We start from the raw sequence: 12,477 nt of genomic DNA on the forward strand, positions 1-12,477 counted from the left end.
ATTTCCGCGAATCATTTTTTAAACCAGTTTAGCCATCGCATAAACTTGGAAAATATTTTTGAAATGACAATAGCCTATATTTTTTTTAATGAATTATTTTTTTTTGTTAGATATTTAGCCAAAATTTATTTCAATCTCAATGCTAATTGATTATATAGTTAGAGTAATTTATAACAAAATAATGCATTTATATACCCTATTTGTGTAGCAGTGTGCAGTTTTATTATTTTTTATCGTATCCAATTTTATTAAAGAAAGATTAAACACATTTTTATATAAACCGTAGAATTCGATTTTTTTAAACCGTATAGCAAATTTTCATTCTTTTCAGCGTCTAATTTTATTTATTAATTAAATAATGTTTAAAAATAATGTCGTATATGTGTACTGATGTGGGTGTGTGGTGGGGATAACACCCGCATAGCTCGTTATCGCAGGTGATACGGTCTGCAATGGGGACGATCGATACTCTTATCTATCACTTCAAACTTTTGGCCGCTATTGTGTTTAGATAGCGAACATTTATGTTGGGTTTTGAAGTTTGTAATTAAAAAGACATCTCTACAAGAACTGTTTAACGAGTTTATTTCGGCGTTTATAGGCAGCCGTAGTCGTTCCGAAATATTAGTAATATATTTCTCTCAAAGCTACAAGGTTAGAGAGAAATATGATAAATAAATATTAAATTTGACATTTAAATACAAATTTGCATATAATGATCCAATTTCTGAATAATTTATTTAGTTTTAACCTTGACTTTGTGTTAGTAAAATTATAAATTATTCCGTTTTCATAACTTGAAAAAATCTCATATAAACTACAATTTTATATGTAACGTTTCTCCTAATATAGTTATCTCTAGAGATTTCGCTTTGAATGATAGGCTGTGTATTTTTAAAGAATAAAAATGAAACGCGTCTAGCCGTAAGTGCAATATGTTTTCATATACTTTTTTTATAAAAAAAAAAATTAATAAAATGTACGTAGTAATTATTATTTGCAGGTGGAATTATAAAAAAAAGTCGTATTTGAAAATCCAGCGATGGGTACAAATATAGATAAATATAAAGTTAACAACTTTTGTAACGCCTTTGATTTTTTATCATTACCTTTATAAATATACTTTAAAAAAAGTTTTAGGTCATTATGTAATCGATAAATTGGAGAAAACCAATTTATCGATTACATAATGACCTAAAACTTTTTTTTTGAAGTTGAATCAATTATAAGTAGGTAATTTCTAATGTTTCTATTTCGTTAAGGCGACTGGTCTCAAAATACCTTATGAACTCATCAAAAACCGATTTTTAATTGAATTATGAAATAATATTTTTTGCGATTTATTTTTGTATTGTGGTATATCTTCGTTTGCCGGCTTACCGGTATCATCGCACTTCGATAAATATTAAAACTGTTAAAATATAAGTATTTAAAAATACGTTTTAGTCTGACAAAACACAAATTAATCATAACCAAAATTTATTACAGCAACAAATAATTTTTGATCCATTTTAATTAGCATTACGAAGAAATGAGCCCAAACAAATTTATCTGACGTCAAGTGAACAGTTCTGTTTATTTCACCCTCGTTTCAGGCTGCAAAAAAGCGATATTTCAGCAGAATTTTCGCTGAACGAAGCGAGGAATTTAATATTATAAGACCCTGGTTGTAATTAGTACAAAAGGCTGCTTCTGGGGTGTTTATTAGCAGTTAATAGAATCGAGGTCGAGGCGGGCTTCGCTGAGCTGCAACCTGTTGCCGCCGGCACGCCTTCCGCCCATCGAGCACGCTGCCGGCGCTCAAACCTCCACGATTACTCTCAACACACCATCTCAGCTGCTTCACTCCACTGACACTCATTCTGAAAATATTATTCTACTGGAATGTAGACTTACCTTCTCGTAGAAACTGCCACCCAGACTGCATGCGTAGTTTGCGAAGTATTTTTTGATACACAAAAATAATGACAAAATCAATTTAAATATTTTTTGGTATAACCATTTTAATTTTTAAAATCAACTCAAAAATACAAACTCACTACAAAAAAATCGCCAACAGGAAATTAAATTCATAATCGCAAAAATCGAAAAAAGGCAACGAAGGAAATAAAATGTTTCGAATTTTAGCGCGAGTGGCGGCCGAGTTATCGGAGGGTACTGGGAAGGCAGAGGTGAGAAGAGGCGCTGAGCCCAAGGCGCGGCGCCGCCACCGCGGCTGACTACGGAGTGGCAGCGGGCTGACCGGCCACGGGCCCCACCCCTAGCGCACGCGCCCTCATACACCACCAGCGCGCATGACCGACATCCTACCGAAAAGTGGAAAAGTGACTCCTCCAACGTAGATATACCATTATGTACTAAATAAATATTGTATCGTAATAGATGCCGTCGGCAATTGTACCTAATTTTGACCAAATTCAACATCTTAATCAATTTACTTCATAATCACCAATCATAACACCAAACTCCAATGCCAAAGGAAACAAAAGTTCGAAATCATAATTTATTTTTACCGTACTGTCTCTCTTTAGCAACAATGTTGTAAAGTTCTCTAATACCGTTGTAGTAGCCCATTCTAAGCGTATTCTCGTAACCCCGAGGCAAGGTTTGGAACTTGGACAGAATATGGTTTTCTGAGCCGAGGAACACACGCATCTCGTAACTCAGAGGAATTCCGAGACTGTGAGCATAGTCGACGCTGTGGCCACATCGAGCTTTGTCTTCGAATTCGAATATACTGGTATTGGAGAACAGATGAACCGTGCCAGCTCTCTGGTTCACTTTAGCAGTAATGTCCGCAGCCGCCCCTTCCAATTGTGCGTCCGTATGAAGATTCTTGGCGTGTGCATAAGGATACAATATAGCATGTCCGTTACGTCTGATAGATACATAAGCCTTTATGTGCCTTTTATACTTTTCTAACACTTGCTTGACAAAAATCGTCTCGTTCTCGGAGCTCGGGCTCTTACCGGGATACACACTGGAAAATGCATTCTCGACTTTGGGACACGCCCCCCAATTGGTGTCGAAGTTCCTACTGACGTCTACTCCGATACAACCTTTTTCTTCTAATTTTCGACGATTTTTCCTCCACAATCTTAGCTGTGTAGCCTCTGACTGAAAAATAACCTTATTTTAATTAATTTATTAAACTAATGTCTAGCATATGGTTGACAGTATGTTAGTATTTGACACAAGGTGGAGGAAAGGGAATGTACACTACTGCAGATCAAACATATTTAAAAAAGACATTTAAGTAGATTAATTTACAGCAATATTTATTGCGCGTAATAAAGCTTATGGGATTAAACTCTAAGCAATGCCATTGATTACACATTGTGTCATTGTCGCTTACTTATTGCTGTAGTCCCTTATTATAATTATAATACTCATCTAGCATATTTCATAGCGGCATTCATTAATAGTAAAGGGTAGGATGGCTAATCGTGACTACCTGCATCTGATATACAAAACGAATCTTTTACTTACCTACCATTTTCTATAGCATCAAGGTTAGTGCAGGGCAGGATACTTGATCGACTTGACCCACTTGCATCCAGTTTTGCAACAGTTGCTCTATGAAAAACAACGTAGAGCATTTACTCACCCATCTACCATATTCCATAGCATCAGGGTTAGTGCAGGGCAGGATGACCCACTTCACAGTCTTCAGCATGTCCTCATTCTCCTTGCAACCGAGCAGTTGCTCTATGATATACAAAGCGAAGCCCACTGGCTCCACTCCACCTTCTTGACCCGCTTCAAGGACTATTATAGGTTTGCTGTCTTCCTCCTCTGGTTTATCGCGGGGTATATTCAGAACCACCTGCAATTATTTATTTTGTTTTCTTTTTAAATAGCAATTATAACATGTTCCACTGCGTTGGACTTTTCCATTTCATTTTGAGATGAACAATTTCCAGACGGGCAACGAGTTCAACCTACCCAACATTAAAATTATATTCGAACTAGTGGTTAGCCCAGCTTCTAGCTCTCCAACTATTTTCACACAAAATATAACTAAATCGTATTCTCCGTTTTGACGTGGAAGAAGATCATACATTTTTACTTTTATAATATTAGTTTTCATGTATATACCTCGTGAAGATATCGGCCCTCGAATGTCAAGTCGTCACTTTTTACGGTCAGTAGAAGTTCACTGTACTGCCTCAAGGCTGCCAAGAACACCCATACCTGCAACATTTCCATTTTACCCATATATATTTTTTGTGAATATTCCAGGCAGTGGAGAAAATCATCAGCTCATTAAAAGAATTTAAAATATGAAGGACATTACAAGGCAAGAGGGAGATATAAAGAAAGAGATGGACTGCAAGATAGAATGATAATGAGATGGAATCATGCCTTTTATGAAATAAATTGTGAATTGAAATGAGCGAGCACACTAAAGGCAAAGTACGGGTTTGCATTTCACTTCTCAATATCGAGTCGCTTCGAAATGAGACGCAACGAACCAATCACATTATGATGTGGTTGTCGCTGCGTCACATTGGCGCACTGTGATTGGTTAGCTGCGTCTCACTGTGAACTGTGAATCGACTCGATGGTGAGACGTTAATAGCAAATTGCCTGAACGTTATCTAATTAAAGAAGCTGGCATTAATATAAGTGAATTGCTTAAAATACCGTGCTGGATCCAATAGAGGCATCTGATACGCATTCCACTTCCCCTTCTTCAGTTAGCTCTTTTAACATCTTTTCGTACGTTTCCCGAACCGCTTTACATCTGAAAAACAGAAACAAAATTGAATCATATTAGTTGTCCTACAAGTCTCATTTATGAGAGAGGTTCGTGATTACTGCCACCAAAATTTGTATATTGACCGTAATAACTACCAGTAGTTTGAGTCTTGTTCAAAGTACAAAGATCTTGTTCAAGATTCAAAGTACTTTTTTATTTTATGTCACGATTTTGTTTTATTTATACTTTTTATTTTTTACATTAACTTTTCTCATGACTTCCATCAATTATTATTTTATATTGACATATAATTACAATGGAATACTTAGAATTACTTATTACAAAAGGAATACTTACCCACAGAATGTAGCATCGCTGTTATAGATCACTAAAACACGTTAAAATTTTAGTAAGTACCTATTAAATCTATGAGTCAATTTTCTTATTGTTTATCCAAAAATAAATCTGAGGAAAGGGGGATTTTGGATGCTTTAGATTCAAATGCTTACGTTCATTGATTCATTATGTTTATTTATATCTCACTCTCTCATCCTTGCGAGTTGGAAATATGAGAGAGAGAGAGGTTCCATTTGGGGCTGTGACCCGGCGAAGCAATATGAGTCAGCGTAAAAAATATTATATAAACCTTATAGTTTTTTTTTTAATTCAGCTGTACTTTCAAAGTCAGCCGCCGTCTCTCACTCACTCTTGCGGCCTCCATGGGAACGGTATTGTTGCCTATCAGCTGTCAAGGTTATGTGTCTGTTAGTCGCCTCGTACGACATTATCGGAAAGACATAATGACTCTATTTTAGGACGGAACCACACGTTACAAGTCTAGTACTTGGTGTTGACAAATAAAAGGAATGAAACTTTTCAGTCAGAATTGACTCTGCGTACAATTTTTTCTCTCATATCTTACCATTTACAAATAAAAATAGAAAACAAAATTTCATAATTGACTAGTTCTACTTGTATTTTTCTTTTTATTAGAAAAGGGATATGTTTTATATATTCCAATATGAAATTAAAAGCACTAAATAAAACAATAAAATGTATAACACAATAAAATGTATTATTCAATTTCACTAAAAAACCGCTGTGTTTATTTCCAGTTATAACCATTAAAATATATACAATCATGTTCTAAATAAAATCTCCCATTACGGATTATACTCTCTCTTTATGTTTTCTTTAAAAGCTTTGAACCCCTCGTAGAATTGTGGAAGCGTTGATTTAAGCAGGTTCTCGGGGTATGTGAACTCGTAGCCGTCAGTCAGTTCCATGGTGTATGAGTATGGGACACCCACGACGCCAAAAGCGAAGTCATCGCTGCCTCCCGCTGCTGGATACCACTTTCCAGCGCTTAAGACTTTGAATGGTTGGCCTCCAGCGCTCTCTACCGCTTTAGACACAGATCTCGCTAAAGAATCTAGCTTCTTCCATTCTTTTGGCAAGTAATCACCCGTGTAACCCCACGGATAGACGAGGTAATTGCCATACGAGTGCATTGAGACGTATAGCTTCATTCGTTGGGAGTTTTTCATCATAATATTGCGCACGATTCTGGTTTCTGGTTCGGAGAAAGGTTTCGGCCCTGCATAAGTTTCACCGTTACACGGGTTGTTGGAAACGCCGCTTACGGCCCACTTAAACCCATAGTTCCTGTTCCCGTCCACACCGTAGCAGGAGAATGCATTCTCTGATCTCGTTTTCCTCCACATTCGGTTCTGAAAGTAAGTGAGAATAATGAACTAAGTTGCCAGTTGTTTAGCAATTAAGATAACAAGCGTGCATGGGAAATTCATGCGCACGAGTTGAAATTGATTACATGTATCGCTCATATAGTTAGGTCTTAACATTGTGTAATGTGAAAGTAGATTATGCTAATCAATCACGTTTGACTAAATTGAATTGAATGAAATATGAGAATGGGAAAATTCAGGATCCATGACCATGATTAGGTCCAGACAAAATTAAGTACGTAAAATATTTGCATACACTTTATAGGTATATATATATAAATGGTTAAGTACATAGTTAACGAAAAGATAAAGAGTGTCAAGTCCCGTTCTATAGAATACAGAAAAATTAACTAAGTATTTGCAACTTCATTAAGCAGCCTTCATTTCTCTTCAACTTTTGATACTTACACTAAGCCACTCTCACAAATTTCTGCCGCCAAACAGCATTGCCTCAATTGTTATGTTCCGGTTTACATTGAAGGGGCATTTTAATTACAGGATTATATAATCCTGTAATTAAAATGCCTCTTATATATATTAGTCTGTAAAGACAATATTATAAAAGACAACTTTAAGTCAACAAAATCGGCATCGCGCGTGTTACAAGATCTGATGCGAAGTGATCACCAAGATCGCTTCGCATCAGATGGACCGCACATGCTTATTTGCTTGTACAGTACAGTTATAAATAAATACTCACAAATTTGCTTGCCCTGCTAAACTCGTACCCGTCAGGATTGACAACAGGCAAGATGTACCAGTCGATTCCATCCAGCTCGTTGCTAACAGCGCCTGGGTCGTTGGTCAGACGGTGAATAAGGTACAAGGCCATCGAGGGGGCAACCCATTCTCTAGCATGAATACCTACAGACAATATTTGAGATATATCTCCGTGGCTCAATTTCGTAAAATAGAATAAAAGTTAAATCAAATTTTATTCAATCAGACGAGAAGCTACCGTCGGTAACTTCTTAGGCCTAAGATGACAATGAAAAATAACCCTAACTGAATCATACCCGCATCGATGAATATGATAGGGTTCCCGGCACTAGGATCTTTGGATATCTTCGTCAGCTTCATCCTGCGACCCTGGTAGCTGGTACCGAAGTCTTCCACCTGGACCAGCTCGGGCCGCCGCCTCGCTACCGTGTCTTGAAATTCTAGGATCTGGTAAAAGATTTTAAGGTCAATTGACTAAATCAGCAATAATAATATTTTTACTGTCTCACTCTTCCCACAAATATTATAAATACGAAAGTTTGGACGTGAATGAGGTTGATTATTACCCAATCACGTAACATCTACTGGGCAGTTTCGATAAATGTTTATCATCATTAGTTATCAAAGCTACTTATTTTCTCTTTACGGACATGAGGTGTGTAGTAATTTAATTTGATAACATAATAAATGCACACTACAAGTACATATTCGGGAATTTTCAACTTAGTAAAAAGAGAACTTAGGAAAATCTTGAACCAAAACCAATATTTATGCATCCTTATATTTTTGTCTGCCCCAAGGTCTATCAGAAGCTTCTGGTAATTTGATGAATAAAATTAAAAAAAATAATAAACACTTACATCTTTGTATGAATTGTATCCGTAAAGGTTGAATGACCTCCTGTGACTCCGCCTCGCTGTGCGCACTGCCCGTGGCAACTCATCCAACTCAGGGGATTCAGGTGGACCAGTTTCAGATAAACTCCTACAAATATGAACAATACGATAAACAACTTTTATAATGAAATAATTGAGCTGGCTGGTTTTGTAAAGAAAAAATTAGATACTATCCATTCTAATATTTTGTATGAAAAACATTGCACAAATCAATCGATTCGATACGCGTCATATAAAAATCGCGATCATTTTGCGTTTAACCGATTGATTAGTATTGAATTTATGATTTATCGATTTCAAATCGATCTGACACATGAAGTTACTTAGAATTATGATTAAATATAATGTTTCGTGTTATATTATATGCTACACTTGCCCCTTGCGTAAAATGTCCCCTAGGATTCTTCTTCGAAAATGTTTACATAAAATGGTAGAAATGGTGCGTAGCTTTTCCATTTTGAAATAGCCCATAAATGTAGCAAATAATTAAATGTAGTATATACAAGTAGATAGTCCAAAAATAAAATATACCCACCCATATTAGAAGGAAGATGCGACATATTAAGTTTCACTTAAAACAAATGTCAATTCTCAAATAACTGTATATTTTAGAAGAAAGAAAAACTTTATTCGACTAAACAAAACACATTTACATATTATGTTTTACTATTGCTACAGTATATATATATTTGACCTTTACAGCAGTGAATTTCCAATGGTAGGTGGCTTTATTTTTGGACTATGCTTTTGATTGTGCACTGACCTGCCATAGTGTTCCTGTTTGACCTCAAATCCCAAATTATTGAGATCGGCAAAGGATCTAGTATAGTTCACGCGACTAGGTGGCACAAGTAAATCGATCGTGTCATTTTGTCCTCTGCTTATTTTCAGCACATCTATTTCTGTATCATTGATTGCGTTTGCCACCAATGCTTGTTCTTCACTGTTAGGTTTGAGTCTGATGAGTGTATAGCTAGAAAAAAAAACCGGTTTTAAAAAATGTTAAACTAAATTATTTTTATGAATACCTACTAATCCGCTTACTTATACTTCTAATTCTCTCTCTCTCTCTTTCTCATCTGAGCATTTTCCCGGTTTCTTCCTTAGCCGTTGAGTGTCGAAGCCTTTCCTTTTGTGATCTTCTTATTCTGCCCTATGATGATAGGATGTTTATTATTATATTAAGAATAATTTAAAATGCACGAGTTTGTACTACTATACTTTAGAACCTAAAATACCGGATAACATACGGTAATATTGCGCTTGCAATCATTTGAAATCTACTAGATGGATTTCAACGAAATTACCTCCTAGGTACCTAGGTGCAAAATAATCTGGAAATGCTCATTCTCCATGTGAGCTGAGCCCCAGGGTGAAACTGATAAGATAAAAATAAATAAACAGTTTAAATGGCTACAATATGTTCAGGCCGTTTGAGTTACAGCTACGTAAATTGATTACAATAAATTTGCATATTTAGTCATACACAATTCTCTAATAGGTACAAGTTATTGATATATTTCAATGTTGCACTGAGTTAAATACGAGAGGAATTTATGAAAATCAGTCATAGTGAATGTAACATTTAACATCGAAAATCAAACATTTCAAATTGAACATTTTTACTTATTAAGAAAAAAGTCATTTATTCGAAATTTATGTCTATTTTTTTATATAGTATATGGACATACTTATCATAATCTTTGTTTGCTTTGCAAACGGTTCCTAGTAGCAGCAAAACACCTGAAACATAAAACATATTCACTCATATTAAGTATGACAACCTTCCGACATTTGCATTGGGGCGCCACTTACTTCTTAAATAAGAACTTTTAAGAGCTTATTTTATTAGTTCGTTTTTCTACCACGCAATACTCCAGATATACTGTACTTTAAATATCAATCATAAATATTTTTTCTCATTTGTTTACTTGTTTTATTTATTTTTTACTTCAGCAGCTTAAAGGTAACTTCAAGAAAGAATTAATGTATAAGTTCTTCTAACAGAAAATGTTAATTACTTCCTAATTTAATCTTCAGAAAAGCTGTATTAAGAGCTCGTACAGCCAAATTTTTGTCAAATGACACTGATAGACTCTGTAGACGTGATTTTTTAATAAATTTGCCTAGATCAACGTGCAGTTGACCGTACAAAGATCATTTGTATGGACGATTCTTTAATTTGCGGCGACATTTCGTCCAGAAACGGCTTCTCATAATTGATTGCTCTTCACAGGGCGCTGTGAGGCTTCAGCGGACCAATTTCTTGGCAATTGATGTCATCAGGCGAGCCCGTAATCGGCCCAGTGGTAGACAATTTTAATTTAATAAAATTTGGTCAAGCGCGAGCGTTATTGTATCCGGTGTTCCGTAGGACTCGATTGTTAGGCACGTTTGATATACACACGCGAAATTACAGTTAGTAATCGTCAATTTTTATATTCAAAAAAATCAAAATTCAAAAATTATTTATTTATTGAGTAATAGACAGCCAGCTTCAGGAGCTGATGTGTCTATATCAAGCAGCGTTGAAAGTTTCTAGATAAAAAGTCACATCACTGATATCAATTAATAACTTTATATTGATTCAGATTTTATACAACAGAGACACATTGTTCACTTCTATCCACTTATCAAGTCTACTTTTAAAAGAGTTGATGGTGCAGAAACAACTTCCTCTGGTAATCTATTCCAATTACCAAAAGTAATTAACAAAAGATCTAAATACATGTACAATATCATTATCATTTCAACCTAGGCATTTACTTCACTTCGCGTACGCATTAAAACAATTTGACATAGTTTATAAGAAAATTATCCATATATTTTTTTAAAATCGTTTCACAGACCCCTAAATCTGAAATGACAGCAAATTAACAACATTTAAGTATAAAAGCGCCCTTGTATATCTTTCATCGAATATTATGTATTTTTCGTAGCTTCATTAGATATTTCCAATATGTTTGATAAAAAATATTTTGAACGCTCTAATTGAGTATAAGGATTTCTTATGATCATTATTTTTTTATGACTTCTTAGAAATCTTATTTCGTTTAAATTGCCAATTTCTTATTCTTCGCCAGTATTTTTCCAAATCAGAGTAGGTTTTTGTACTAAATGAATTGCTAATGAAATCTTACTAATGTTATAAATGCGAAGGTTTTAAGATGATTGACCCTTCAATTCTCGCACGTCCCGATCGGACTGCGATCCTATTGTTAGTGAATTCTCTTTATTTTATCCAGGGTTCACTATATATTTGCCAGTCATTATCGCTCGTCAAAACTATCTGGTTTACCTAATATTTTAAAGAAAACAATAATTAAAGTTTTTTTTTTCGAACATATTTTATAATGTAAATATAATATAATATGATCGTAATTATTATGATTGAAATTTACTACAAGTCCGGTTTTGGATGAGAAAATATTTTATAAGGAGGTCATAATTAGATTGGTGAATTTTCTATACGAAAAGGAGGATTTAGATATCATATAATCTTTTATCCCTAAATCCCGAGGTCCAGAGGAGCGTTGCTTAAAATCCAGTACATACTGCATAGTTATAACAAACGCGACAATTATCAGCTAATTCCCTAACCATTTTCCCACGGTTAGCGAAGGTCGACAGTCACCATCTGATTTACTAAGTTTGATAACAAATTTACTAGTATCTGTGCTTGTTTGCTAGTATACCTTCAAGAAATAACTTGAGACAAGTAACATGTAAAAAAGCTAAGAAGAATTCAATAAAAATATAAATAATACCGACACAAACTTTATTAAAATAATTTCACACTTATTTACTCCGTGCAATAAAAACACAAACACAATAAAAATAATACTCAAAAAATGATAAAACCTCACCGCACACCAGCACTGACCGACGCGCCATAATAACAAATCACACAAATTGGAAATTGCAATTGAAATTAAACTAATCACGTGAGTAATAACGAAAAAGTAATTTATTTATGCGTAAAAATAGGCGCGCGCGCAGAGCGGTGACGCGGCGCGCGTACTTTTTAAAAGTCTATGGCACACTGGCAGGTTTAGTCGAGATCGAACCCATCCAGGCCATAGGATTAACGGTACTTGGATACACAGCCACCCTGCGCGCAAGGACGACGAAAGAAACAAGTTTATTATGCCATATTTTATGTCACAACACCGTTAGTACTTTCTCAGAAGTAGTGATTTTTCCTGTATATTTATTTTAACATATCGATCGGTGACGGATTAATATTTATAACCTCTGACATTATATGTCTAAACTCGAGTAACTCTTTGCACACCACAAAACAAAGTGAAGTCATGCTAAACTAGATAATTTATTGAAGTGAGGAACAAAAGGCCTTGACAGCTGTTGGACTGCAACAGCATTCTCAAAGAGATCGGTGGAGTGAAAAGATTAT

General features: G+C 35.2%; 2 protein-coding genes across 2 annotated transcripts; both read right to left on the reverse strand.

Moving 5' to 3' along the window:
• Positions 1-2,489: 2,489 nt before the first annotated feature.
• LOC128677682 (carboxypeptidase B1-like) lies at positions 2,490-5,764 on the reverse strand. Its single transcript, XM_053758697.1, has 6 exons — positions 5,625-5,764; positions 5,060-5,090; positions 4,648-4,747; positions 4,099-4,194; positions 3,608-3,826; positions 2,490-3,117 (listed from the first exon to the last, which is right to left on the reverse strand). Exons 1-6 carry the CDS (start codon positions 5,656-5,658, stop codon positions 2,497-2,499), a joined length of 1,101 nt encoding a protein of 366 aa, XP_053614672.1. The 5' UTR covers positions 5,659-5,764; the 3' UTR covers positions 2,490-2,496.
• Positions 5,757-12,124, reverse strand: LOC128677681 (carboxypeptidase B-like). The gene is made up of 7 exons (XM_053758695.2): positions 11,930-12,124; positions 9,755-9,806; positions 8,827-9,036; positions 8,028-8,151; positions 7,464-7,614; positions 7,148-7,311; positions 5,757-6,432 (listed from the first exon to the last, which is right to left on the reverse strand). The coding sequence occupies exons 1-7, from the start codon at positions 11,955-11,957 to the stop codon at positions 5,866-5,868; spliced, it is 1,296 nt and encodes a 431-aa protein (XP_053614670.1). The 5' UTR covers positions 11,958-12,124; the 3' UTR covers positions 5,757-5,865.
• Between the last annotated feature and the right edge of the window lie 353 nt (positions 12,125-12,477).

Source organism: Plodia interpunctella, chromosome 18 (genome assembly GCF_027563975.2).
Source record: "Plodia interpunctella isolate USDA-ARS_2022_Savannah chromosome 18, ilPloInte3.2, whole genome shotgun sequence".
NCBI classification, from domain to species: Eukaryota; Metazoa; Arthropoda; class Insecta; order Lepidoptera; family Pyralidae; genus Plodia; species Plodia interpunctella.